The following is a 13,275-nucleotide window of genomic DNA, read 5'->3' as shown; positions in this document are numbered from 1 at the left end:
TATGTATACAGTGTTTTAGCATGGGCAATATAGATTTCTTATTTGAATAACTCAAGTCAGTCAGCCTTCGTATCACGTACGTTTTATGCCATTTTCAAGAATTAATCTCATCTTTAAAATAAGTAGAAGTGATATTTGTTACTGTAGCATTGCTGGCTGTAAGAATTGGAAAAAAAAGTTTGGTGACACAATAAAATATTTTTCCACAGTGAATGTCCATCTCTGCAGCTGAGTTGTCAGTACAGATGACTGGCTTGTGTAGGACCCTGGTTCGATTCCCAATAATATAGTGCACGCAGAATGCTGTGGCCGGTAGATGCGCAAATGGCAGGGCACACATCGGGAGAGCAGTAGTGGTGGGGGCTGTGGGCAGGCGCTGCACGGGAAATGCTGAGCGCTGGAGGGGAAGTGCCGCTCTAAACTGAAGCCACCACTCACATTTTCCGTAAATATTAAGTGAAGCCCCACCATGCACACACCTGCATGGTGGCCATTCAAAAAGATCTACTGTCACCTTTGCTTTGGTTAGTATCTAAAAATAATTTCTTCGAAAATGCAGCAATTTGTTTTCGGCTGTCTCGTTAACCATTTGTAACTTTTAGAGAAGCGTCATGAATGGCGAGTTTTGAGTAATACCTACACCTTTCTCTGGTTGCCATGTTAAAATTTGCTTCTTTTTCCAAAACACATTGAAGCTTACACTGCCTCACCTCACTAATATGTTCTGCACATGCAGCTATAAAAGAATTCTGAAATATTGGTTTATTAGTTTATTAAGCGAAGATCTGAGGAAAAGTAAGGTCAGTAGCTTATGATAAAGCACATTCTCGGTACAAAATAAATGTGTAATGTCTTTAGTCAAGTTGTGGTATTTCACATTTCACCAACTATCAATGGGCCTTAATAACTGCAGTCTTTCATCGAAAAAGTCTGACTAAGTGAAGTAACATGGTAGATAATGAAGTTTTGCATAATAATCGTATGGCACAGTACTCTCCTCTTTACGTGATATGTTCTGCCAACATCTCATTTCGATATGTCAAACCGTTTATGAAACATGACGAATGGTATGGATACTTCTCTCTGGATTCATCATCGCTGGCTCAGCGCGATCATAAATGAGTGTGCTACATCAGATCAATTTTCTTGCGATTGGTGACAGATAGAGGCGTCAAACCAAGTCCAAAGAAAAATTCAATATGTTAGCTAAATTTCATATGCTGCATCATACGCATCAAACGCAAGTCATAGCGATTTCTATTCTTCAGTGCAAAGTTTTTCAAATTTCGCGCAGTGTCTTACTTCCACGTAAATATCACAATAATTGAATATTAACGAAAGCTTGGGCACATCATCGTGAAGCTGACATATAAAGCTATAAATAAAGCAAAAATGAAGTGTTTGTAACATCGTTTGACAAAGTCTGCAAGGCGTAATCCTCGATTCTGTCATCGCCACCCGGCCGAAAGGTGGCCAACACTGTCGGCCTCGCCTCCCCATGTAAACAAACGAATAAACTCGCCCAGCGGTTTGGACGAAAACTGCTCACTGCGCATCGGCCACCGTATGCCGCGTGGGCTATACCTGGGATTTGTCCTTCGAAGGAGTCCTGGTATGGTGTGCACTCAACATTGTGAGGCCAACTGAGGAACTACTCGACCAATTAGCAGCGGTTTCAAGGTCTAGAAACTCAACAACTACTGGGAGAGCGGTGCATTGATGCACCCCTCTCCATAACAAAAGTGAATCTCTCTTTAATGGGCAACAGACATGGAGCCTTGGGAATGAAAGTATGGGTGCTATATTCTGCAAGCATAAACGTTACTAGTAAGGCAGGCAGAATCCAGCAGTAAAATCAAAAGAATATGTTGGCCTACTGATAAGCACAAGGTGATCTAAATGAAAGTGGGATGAAATTATGATATATCACCAAGACACAAAGGAATTAAAGACAGCTGCCAGTGGGCATTGATTTATATCTATGGCATTCGAAACTGAGTCTCCTGTTCACTAAGGAGATGCGCTGACCACTATGTCATCACAACTACACCGACTACCTGAGCACGTCTCACGTCACATCCAAGTTCTCAACTTATCGAGAACGTTTACCATATGCATAATTAAGGCGATGTTAGCCAATGATTCCTTCAGTGCAGATGCACACTGAGTTCAAACTCTTAGGGGGATCGGCGAGATGCCGCAAATAATGAGGTCAATGAGTAGGGGCACTACACATGAGTAGTGTGTGGATAAGTTGAGAATTTGCGTGTGACAGGAGGCATGCTGGTATAGTCCATGCGGTTGTAGTGACCAGTGGGTCCAGATGGCTTACTGCACAGTGCATCTGCCTAGTGAACATGATAGAGCACAAATTTTCAACTTTCCCCATTAATATAAATCAATGCACACAGGCAGTCAAAACTAAACTAAACTAAACTCCACCTGAACAGTCCATGAAGGGGCAACGTTACAGGCCGCCAGCCGTGTCATCCTTAGCCCACAGGCGTCATTGGATATGGAAGGGCATGCGGTCAGCACACCACTCTCCCAGCCGTATGTTAATTTATGAGACCTGATCTGCAAGACACTGGCAGCTGTTGGCTTTAATTCCTTTCTGTCTTCATTCATTGTGGCTGCAGAATCAAATGGTGTCCGTTCTTATGGATGGGATGAATGCTAGGGTCGTCCATGCAGTTGTCGTGACCCCTGTGTCCAGATGCGGTGTGGTGATCAGCGAATCTGCCTAGTGAGTGGGAGACCCAGGTTTGAACCCCCATTGGTATAAATCAGTTCCCTCTGGCAGCTGATGTCTTTAATTCCTTTGTGTCTTGATTCGTAGTAGCTCCAGGATCAGAAGGGTGTCTTTTCTCGGACATTTCCGAAAGAAGAGGTACCACATACACAATCTGTCGTGTGTAACAGTGAAATAACTCCCATCACGTTTTGATCTTCCATAGACTGTTATCGAATCAAATTCGTCAACACATACAGCAACTGACAACAGACACTGCAATGGAACATATCATTATGGACACGGACATTTGAAATTCAGAATTATGAAAACATTTTATGAAAAATCTTTACCAACGTCCAGATGTTAAATCGTTATACAGACCCAAAAACGGCAAATGTGGAAGCTAGTGTTTTTCGACACTAATGACAGTCAAACTCAATATGTAACATAGAACTGGTCGCACTTTTTTGCAGACGCAGTGGTCTTTCCATGAATCCTTCCGATAAAGTCAACCCTTCCATTCTCCGTCTCTGCTATTATGAAGATGATATCTGATCTTTCGGACATGTCCGAAAGAACAAATACCATCGGTGACCATGCAGCTCTCTAGAATGAAATGATAATTAAATCAAGACCTTAAACTGTTGACGGGCGTTGATATACATCGAGGGGGACAGTTGAATATGTGTGCCCCGACCGGGACTCTCTTGCTTACATGACAGACACTCTATCCATCTGAGCCACCGAGCGCACAGAGGATAATGCGACTGCAGTAACTTATCCCTTGCACTCTCCCCGTGAGACCCACATGCCCAACTTAATGTCCACACACTACATTCGTAGTGCCCTGCGACTGCAGTAACTTATCCCTTGCACTCTCCCCGTGAGACCCACATGCCCAACTTAATGTCCACACACTACATTCGTAGTGCCCTGCGACTGCAGGGACTTATCCCTTGCACTCTCCCCGTGAGACCCACATGCCCAACTTAATGTCCACACACTACATTCGTAGTGCCCTGCGACTGCAGGGACTTATCCCTTGCACTCTCCCCGTGAGCCCCACATGCCCAACTTAACGTCCACACACTACATTCGTAGTGCCTCTGCCCATTACACTCATTACTCGCGGCAGACAATCTTACCGAATCCCGTAAGACTTCGGGCAATGCGTCTCCGAAAGAACAGATACCATCTTCACATAGTTAAGGCTAACCGGCCATTGACCTTCTTCTTCCGTGCGGATGCACACGCATTGCCCGACGTGTTACGGGACTCGGTAAGATTGTCTACCTCGAGTAATGAGTGTAACGGGCAGGGACACTACGAATGTAGTGTGTGGACATTAAGTTGGTAATGTGGGTCTCACGGGGAACGTGCAAGGGATATGTCCCTGCAGTCGCACTATCCTCTGTGCCCTCGGTTGTTCAGATGGATAGAGCGGCTGCCATGTAAGAAGCATATCCCGGGTTCGAGACCCGGTCGGTGCACACCTTTTCAACTGGCCCCGTTGATTATCAACGCCTGTCAACAGCTTAAGGTCTTGATTTAATTATCATTTCTTCTCTACTATTGATTTTACGTGGTGACTCCGTTTCATACTGCTTTAAACGATCTGAGGTGTTCAAGTGTTCACTGCTGATCTTGTAATAGGATGCTATAGATTACCTTCAGTTCGTTATAGACATTACCTTTCATTCATTGAGCTGCGAGGTCTGAAGCGCCGTGTCACAGTTCACACGGCTCCCCCTGTCGGATATTCGAGTTCTCCCTCGGAATGGGTGAGTGTGTTGTCCTTCGCTTAAGTTAGTTTAAGTTAGATTAAGTAGTGTGTAAGCATAGGGACCGATGACCTCAGCAGTTTGGTCGGAAAGGAATTTATCACAAATTTCCAAATTTCATTCATTCATGTTAAAAGAGAACTTCTATCCATTGTACTAAACTGAAATTTGCTTTGCATATGCGATGTATGTAGAATAAAACTCGTACTTATAGAGAAAAGAAAGACAGTAGTTTGCGGAAAGTACCTTGTAGCACAATTCGAGAGCCCGGACAACGTTGATGTCGATCCTGAGGAGGTGTCCGACGGTCACGCCGGTCAGGTCGCAGATGACGACGTCGCCGAGCGAGTAGTCATCCAAGTACAACATGTCCAGCTGCATCATCAGCACTTTCGCGTACTTGACGCACGAGATCGCCGACGGGTCCGGGTCGACGCCTGCGATTATGTGCACTCGCTGCAAGTCCTTCGTGAGTCGCGGCATTGTCACCAGCTTGCTGTCGGGCAACAATGCAGTCACGTTAACTACAAGCACACGATCAACACAAAAGCGGCGTCACTCTACTCTCTGTCCATATAGTTAGCCAGGTGTTCAGATTTATAGGAGTTTATGACACTTCTATCATCAAGACTTGTCTCGCATAAGACCTATACATGGGACACCGAAAATGCTCACTTTTAGGCCTTGGGCTGAAAAATAATGCATATTCACTTCCAAAATCGTAGAGTTCCTTAACTAAAAAACTTCTCCCGAACAGGCCATGAAGGCCCAATGGGACCGACCGGCCGCCGTGTCATCTTCAGCCCACAGGCGTCACTGGATACGGATATGCATGTGGTCAACACACCGCTCTCCCAGCCGTATGTCAGTTTCCGAGACCGGAGCAGCTACTTCTCAATCAAGTAGCTCCTCAGTTTGCCTCACAAGGGCTGAGTGAAACCCGCTTGCCAACAGCGCTCGGCAGACTGGATGGTCATCCATACAAGTGCTAGCCCAGCCCGACAGCGCTTCACTTCGGTGATCTGACGGGAACCGGTGTTACCGCTGCGGCAAGCCCCTTGGCCGAGTTCCTTAACCTATCGAATTGTATTTCTAAACTAGTGGGTGACGGTAACAAACAAAAGTAGAATACTGTGCACCAGGAAGCCGCGATCAGCCGATGAGCTAAAAACACGGCTCACATGTGCCCGAACTGTACGTTTTGAAAACATTCAGTGGCGTTGGCATCCATTGTTATAGGGGGATCTTTCAACAAATGACGCCCTACATATTTTGTCAGAACATATTTTTCTTAAGAGTTAGAATTTCGTAACAATATCAGTCAACATTTGTTTCAAAAATGGTTCAAATGGCTTTGAGCACTGTGGGACTTAACATCTGAGGTCATCAGTACCCTAAAACTTAGAACTACTTAAACCTAACTAACCTAAGGACATCACACACATCCCTGCCCGAGGCAGGATTCGAACCTGCGACTGTAGCGGTCACGCGGTTCCAGACTGAAGGGCCTAGAACCGCACGGCCACACCGCCCGGCTTGCGAGGAGCAGCTAGGGAGCAGTTGTCGAGGGGAGTCGTAAGTGGTCGTACGAAGCGCGCAGTGGAGGGAAGCCGCGCGACATGAGAGGTCGCAGCCTGCCATCATCGTGCCAGTAGCGCCGGGGGATTTCTTCGTAGTTTGCCTTTTCGCTGCACGCAGTTGTTGGTTGCTTGAGCACTGGAGGGATTTTGTCAGATTTATGTATGCATACATTCAGAGTAATATTCGTATCTTTGTTGTGGCCAGAAACCTGTTTCTTAAGTATATGAGGTGCGACAATAAAGTAATGAGACTGATGTGTTTTAGTCAAGTTTAGTTATGTCTCTTTCAACGTAGTTCCCTTATGATTGCACACACTTTTTCCAGCGCTCCTACCATTGATGGAAACATTTCTGGAACTCATCTTCTGCAATATCCTCCAAGACCCTCGCCACAACTTTTTGGACATCTTGTGTTGTTTGAAAATAGTGTCCCTTGACAGCTGTTTTGACTCTTGGAAATAGAAAAACGTTGCACGGAGCGATATCTGGTGTAGTATCTGTGGTAGTACTGAAATTTGTTTTGAGGTTAAAAATTACTGTACTGACAGAGCAGTATGGGATGGTGCGTTGTCGTGATGCAGAATCCAATTATCAGCAATGTTGGCACGGATACAAAGAACTCTTTTACGAAGTCTTTGTACAATTTCTTTGTACTAATATTGGTTAACTGTTTGTCCACGTGGCACCCACTCTTTATGAACAATTCCCTTAGAATCAAAGAAGCACACAAGCATGCATTTCACTTTTGACTTTGGCATGCGAGCTTTTGTTGGTCTGGGTGATCCCTTTGAGCACCATTGAGAACTTTGGCGTTTTGTCTCTGTATTGTACTGAAAAAAACAACTTTCGTCACCAGTGATAACACGACTCAACAATTGAGTTCCGTTTGCCCTAACAGGTCGGCTGCCACATTTTTCAGTGTTTCTCGCTGTCGTAGTGTGAGAGTTTTGCGGACCATTTTTGCACTAATCTTTCTCATACAAGATCTTCAGTTATTAGTAGACGAACCGTTTCTCGATTGATATTCAATTCTTCTGCAATCATTTTCACGTATAATCTTCGATCAGATCATACGAGTCACGCACCCTGGCCAAGTCGACATCAGTCCATGAGGTTGATGGTCACCCACTGCGGTCTTCATTTTCAACATTCGTTCTACCTTCACTAAACGTTTTACGCCAATGAAAAACTTGAGCTCTTGACATAAGCTCCTCTCCAAAATCCGTCTGAAGTTTACCGTAAGTTGTCGTCGCGTTTTCACCCACTTTAACGTAAAAAGAAATGGCATACCGTTGCGCAATAATATGCAGTTCCATTTCCGTGACGAGAGACACAAACACATGTTAACTTATTACATCACAACTCACGACTGAGCAGTTCCATCAATGTGCCGCTTGGACTAGAAGCAGCTTGTAGACCGTAAGCCTGCAGGGTTGCCACATCTTCCAAAGAAAATCAGTCTCATTACTTTATTGTTACACCTCGTACACATTGTGGAATAGTTAGAAACCTGTGTAAAGTTTGTCAGCATGTAAATTATCAATTTTCTGAATACAGTAAATTAAATGTTAAATAATGAAAGAAACCAATACAAACATTTAATTAAATGTTGAAACCAGTTAAACGTTAAAAACATGAGAAACCAATAAGAACTTTTAATTTACTGTATTCAGAAAATTGATTTAAATTCTGAGAAACTTTACACAGACTTCTGATTATTCCACAATGTCTATACTCAATAAACACGTTTCTGACCTCAACAAAGATGCGAATATTACTCTGAGTGTGTCCATAAGCAAATCTGACAAAATCCGGCCAGTGCACAAGCAACCGACAACTACTTGCAACGAAAAGGCAAACTACCAAAAAATTCTCAATTAATACCAAAGTCTCCTCCGGCGCTACAGGCCTGTACTGTCGCGCGGTTACTCTCCACCGCCCTCTGCGTTTGACCACTTCCGACTCCCATCGACAACAGCTCGCTCGCTAGTACTCGCGATAATAATATCTCAGACTCAGAGTTTGTACATACACACAGTATAATCATAGACGTCCAACTTCCACCCTTATTTGAACTTTTTCGATCTTCTCCATCAATGCCATCTTGAGAGGATTCCATACCTCACAGCAACTGGCAAAGGACGGAGAAGTGTAGTAGACCTGTTGCGTCCTCCAAGTTTTCTGCCAATTAAACGCAGTCTTTGATTTGCCTTTCCCACAACATTATCTACACGATCGTTCCAGTTTAAACTGTTTGTAATTCTAACTCCTACCTAATTAGTTGAGCTGACAGTCTTAAATTTTTATGATTTATTATGTAAACGAAATTTAGCCGATTTCTTTTGGTACCCACGTGGATGACCTCACACTTTTCCTTATTCAGAGACAACTGCCACTTTTTTCACCACACAAACATTTTGTGTAAATCACAACCTCATATGGAGATGTACACACAGTCGTTTTTCTTTCACTCTATTTGCGAGTGGAACAGTAGGGAAAATGGCAAGTAGTCATACAGCATACAGCCACACACCATACAGTGGCTTGGGAAGTACCTATGTAGATGTAGTTTTTTGTGTTGTAGCCGTGTGTAATATGTTCTACTATGTGGAGGAGTTGTATTGTGGAATGGTGGCTCTTGAATCCGAATTGCTCCGGTCTCTGAGGCGTTTGAGAATCATCTTCTCAAAAATCGTGCTGAGCGAGCAAAGCAGATTGATGGATTCGTACTTCTGTGGGAGGAGTGGCTTTTCCCTGCCTTCCTGAGCATCAGGACCTTGGCCACGTTACAAAAGTCAGGGAACAGTTGGTGTCGTAGAATAGCATTCGTGAGATGTGTGATTTATTTTATAGCTTTATCTGTGACCTCTTTAACGACACAGGTTTGAATGCCATCGGCACCACGAACTTTTCTAGCTGCGGTGTGCTTAAAAACCAATGTTACACTGAAGAGCCAAAGAAACTGGCAAAATGGTTCAAATGTCTCTGAGCACTATAGGACTTAACATCTATGGTCATCAGTCCCATAGAACTTAGAACTACTTAAACTAACCTAAGGACAGCACACAACACCCAGCCATCACGAGGCAGAGAAAATCCCTGACCCCGCCGGGAATCGAAGCCGGGAACCCGGGCGTGGGAAGCGAGAACGCTCCCGCACGACCACGAGATGCGAGCAAGAAACTGGTACACCTGCATGATACCGTGTAGGGCACCTGCGAGCACGCGGAACTGCAGCAACACGACGTGGCATGGACTCGACTAATGTCTGGAGTAATGATGGTGTGAAGTGACACCATTAATCTGTGAGAGTATGAGCTGTTGGAGATTTCTTCTGAAAAGTACGTTGCAAGGCATCCCAGATATGCTCTTAAGGGTCATGTCTCGGGAGTTTGGTGACCAGCGAAAGTGTTTAAACTGAGAAGAGTGATCCTGGAACCACTTTGTAGCAAAAGCAATTCTGGACGTGTGGGGTGTCTGTTGGAATTTCCCAAGTCCGTCGGAATGCACAATGGACATGAGTGGATGTAGGTGATCAGACAGAGTTCTTACATATGCGTGACCTGTCAGAGTCGTATCTAGATGTATCACAATCCATATCACTCCAACTGCACACGCCTCGCACCATTGCAGAGCTTCCACCAGCTTGAACAGCTGACATGCAGGGTTCATGGATTCATGTCTCCATACCCATCCACAAGCATCCGCTCGATACAATCTGAAAAGAGACGATAGGCAGCATGTTTCCAGTCATCAACATTTCTTTGTCGGAGAGGTATGAAACTTGGCGTCGTGCTGTCGTCAATGGTACACGAGTGGGCCTTCGGCTCCGAAAGCCCATATCGATGATAGCCCAACATTGAAATGTACATCAATGTGCGGAAGGGCTGCACTTCTGTTACGTTTAACGATTCTTTCCTGTCGTCGTAGGTCCCGTTCTCGCAGGACCTTTTTCCGGCCGCAGCGATGTCGGAGATTTGATGTTTTACCGGATTCCTGATATTCACGTTGCACCCCTGAAATGACCGTACGGGAAAATCCCCACTTCATCGCTATCTCGGAGATTCTGTGTTCCACCGCTCGTGCGCCGTCTATAACACCACGTTCAAACCCACTTAAATCTTGACATCCTACCCTTGTAGGAGCAGTAACACTTCTTATTTCATCATGCAGCGTCCTCGTCCACTTCAAGTGTGAATGCTGGATCGGAAGAGCCGGATTCGGTGTAAACGACGCTCCTAGCGTTGAGGGCATAAGCTCAGCCTTCTCCTCCACAGAGTATGCTGGTCCGTCAGGTTCTTGTGAAGTTGGTGTGTAGTGTTTCTTTCTGATGAAGTGACGAGCTACTTGCTACACTCCAGGTGATCGTTGCATATTATGACTGGCTGGAAGCCAGTCGGCGTTCTTGTGTTGTGTGTAGCTGCTGGTGTTGTTTTTCAGCTGCTGCAGGGTGATTTACGTGGTCCACCATGTTACTGGTGCTTGGAAGCGATGTTGGCGGTGATGGAAAAAGCACTCAGTGTTTGATCTTTGAGTCTGTGGGCGCACATGTTTGAGTATGTTGCTGCTGTTTGCATTTTGGACCTACCAGCTGCCAAGATCCGGCTTTTTCGTTTCGTTGTTCCTCTGCGGTCTTCAGTTGGTGTAGTAGGATAGCATTCCGCTTTTAAGGTCGTAACAGCGATAAGAGGGTACGTCCAGTATATTCGCCGGTGGTGTGGGTGGTGATGGTGTTGTCGTCGCTGTTGCTGTTGTGTCGCTTCCATCAGTTGGGCAACGGGCTCCTGCTCTCCCTGAGCCCATGCCCTCCGGTTGGCAGCAGTGAGGACTAGCTTCGGCTGGTACATCGCTTCCCGAAGGGTGGCGAGCGCAACGGAAACGTCGACGGCAGCAGTCGGCATTCCCAACTATTATACTGCAGTCTTACTACGACAATTTTGTTTTTACCCAGGCATAAAGGTTCTAGTCTACCTACAGAAGAGGGGAGTCCCTACGGCCTATTTGCGCGAAGTGCAATGCTCGGCTGGAAGAGAAAGGCCTATAGTGGCGGAATTGTCAGTTGTGAGCGGGCCCTTGACTGTGAAATACCCTATTGAAGAACGGGAGAGTCCAGCTGGTGAGGAAGTATTGCTGCAAGAACTTAGACCGAAGCTCTTGGCCACTTAGCGTTGTGAAGCATTTGGCAGCGAGCTTGGTGTCGAGCTTCCGAAGTGACTCCTTTGGCGGCCACCGCAGGTTTCAGCTTATTCGCGATACAAGAGTCCTCTGCCAGCTATGCCAGGTGCAGGGAGCAGGCGTTCGCTTGCGTGGGCTGCTCACCTGCAACTACACTGGACCAGGAGGCTTGTGCGGTCGGCGCTGTCAGCCGAGCAGCCAGCAGCTGTCATTACGCATTTCGATAATATTAGCACTGGAGCATGAGGAGACAGGCTGACGTGGGATTCCCAGCCATCCCGAGAACATTCCAAAAATTCGTTTCCACAGAACCCTAAAGCCAAAGTCGGTAGTATTTGTACCGAATTACTTAGGAAACACCTTGCCCTCCCTATACCCTTTCACTTTTTTGCGTCATGCCGTAAAGAGATAATTTGCAATGTTAAAGATAATAGATATTTCTGTCCTGTTGAGTAATATCGTTATTCTTCACAAACTTCGCTGTAATATCGCGTTTATCACGCAATAAATAAATTTCACATCGGAAACATATGATTCGTAAAGACACCGCTAAATTGCTTCAAAATATCTTCTGTCGCATTTATCGTTAATGCGAGTAAATCATGTCTCTATAAATATGTAATACCCTGACGTTTTCAAAACGTTTGCTCATGACAAAGCAAGATGGAACATTAACTTTTCCGAAGCATAACGATAACGGCAAAAGCATGTGGAGACTCACAGAAAACAATATAACGTGTTAGGATATTGGTAATTTGAGAAACTGTAGATGTGAGTGCTGTATTCAGTTCGCCATGAAAGGGACAGTAATTGGAAAGTACCTTTAGTCAAATGGACGATTTTAATAAAAAAAGTGGTCTGCAGGACTCTGTTAGCATGCCACAATATAGGAGACTATCCTACTGCCAGCAACGTTCCTGACCAACTACAACACAAAATTCGCTACGAGGGCTCGGAAGCGTCTGTTGTTCGCCTTCTAAAAGACAAAGGTTTTAAGTTCAGGTCATGAAACAACGGACAAAAGAGATGTTGCCTCCCCAAGGGGTACGGTTTTGCGCATTGTACGTTTATAGCATATTGAGGACAAAACATCTGTGATTTATAGGAGTAAACTTGGGTTTCGCAAGACCTTGCAAGCATAAATATTTGAAAGGTGGCAACCTATATGGGCTATGCACTCGGAGGGCAACACCCACATCAATCGCCACTTTGAATTTTTGAATAATTAATTAGGGCAGCAATGACAAGTAGCAGCATTGTGAGCGTGGGATTAATCCGAGGTGTAACATTTACCCTGTGGCTCCTGCAAGATGCAATTTCCACCCCCACACTGCTACAGAAGACAGACAGACGCTCTTAACGTTCTACAGAGAAATGCCTGAAAAACTTTCAGCAATAAATATCTTCTGGAGTCGTCCTCTCTAAGGAAATGACACAAAAATTCACAAAATATCTTACGTAACTATTGAGATACTTTGGTACTGGAGTAGTGCTAGTTAGTGTAAGAAACACATGAACTGACGAAAATTATTATTTATTTGCAAAAATTCGGAGAAATGGCACTTTTAGTTATGAATTGAACAAGTTATACCCTGATTCTTTTTGGAATGTGAAGTTACCTTTCAGGGATAGGATTCGCTAATGAAATTTCTATACAAAGTTTAAAATTGTTATTGACTTGGCAGGATGGCTGAGAGCTGCGTCTACTCAACTTGAATAATTATCCGTTAGAATGTTGCTAGGTACGGTCGAGGCTGTCATGTGTGAAATGCAGGGAAGGGTACTGTTGTAGAGGAAATATGGGGCTCGCAATAGCTGTAGCGCACAATACCGTAAGCTGCGATGACTGCTGTCTGCGCCGCTCGCTGCTGACAAATGAGGTAACTCTCGTTGTATCTGGTTTGAGCTTCGCCAATCAAACTCTCCTTTCACCTTGATGAAGTCAAGGACTCCTATTCGCCCCTAGTCTATTGGCGTGGTAGACTGGTCTGATAACCAGTCCACC

At 44.9% G+C, this 13,275-nt stretch overlaps 1 protein-coding gene across 1 annotated transcript in view; it reads right to left on the bottom strand.

The window, feature by feature from the left end:
• The window catches only part of LOC126273234 (uncharacterized), a 92,710-nt gene that overhangs the window by 14,360 nt on the left and 65,075 nt on the right, over nucleotides 1–13,275 (bottom strand). Inside the window, exon 4 of the mRNA XM_049976777.1 lies at nucleotides 4,762–5,011. Within this exon, the coding sequence (XP_049832734.1) occupies nucleotides 4,762–5,011 (250 nt within the window). The remainder of the gene's footprint in view (nucleotides 1–4,761; nucleotides 5,012–13,275) is intronic.

The sequence above is a fragment of the Schistocerca gregaria genome, chromosome 5 (genome assembly GCF_023897955.1).
Source record: "Schistocerca gregaria isolate iqSchGreg1 chromosome 5, iqSchGreg1.2, whole genome shotgun sequence".
Taxonomy (NCBI): Eukaryota; Metazoa; Arthropoda; class Insecta; order Orthoptera; family Acrididae; genus Schistocerca; species Schistocerca gregaria.
The sequence above is the reverse complement of the archived record's forward strand: the minus strand, read 5'-3'. Positions and strand labels throughout refer to the sequence as shown.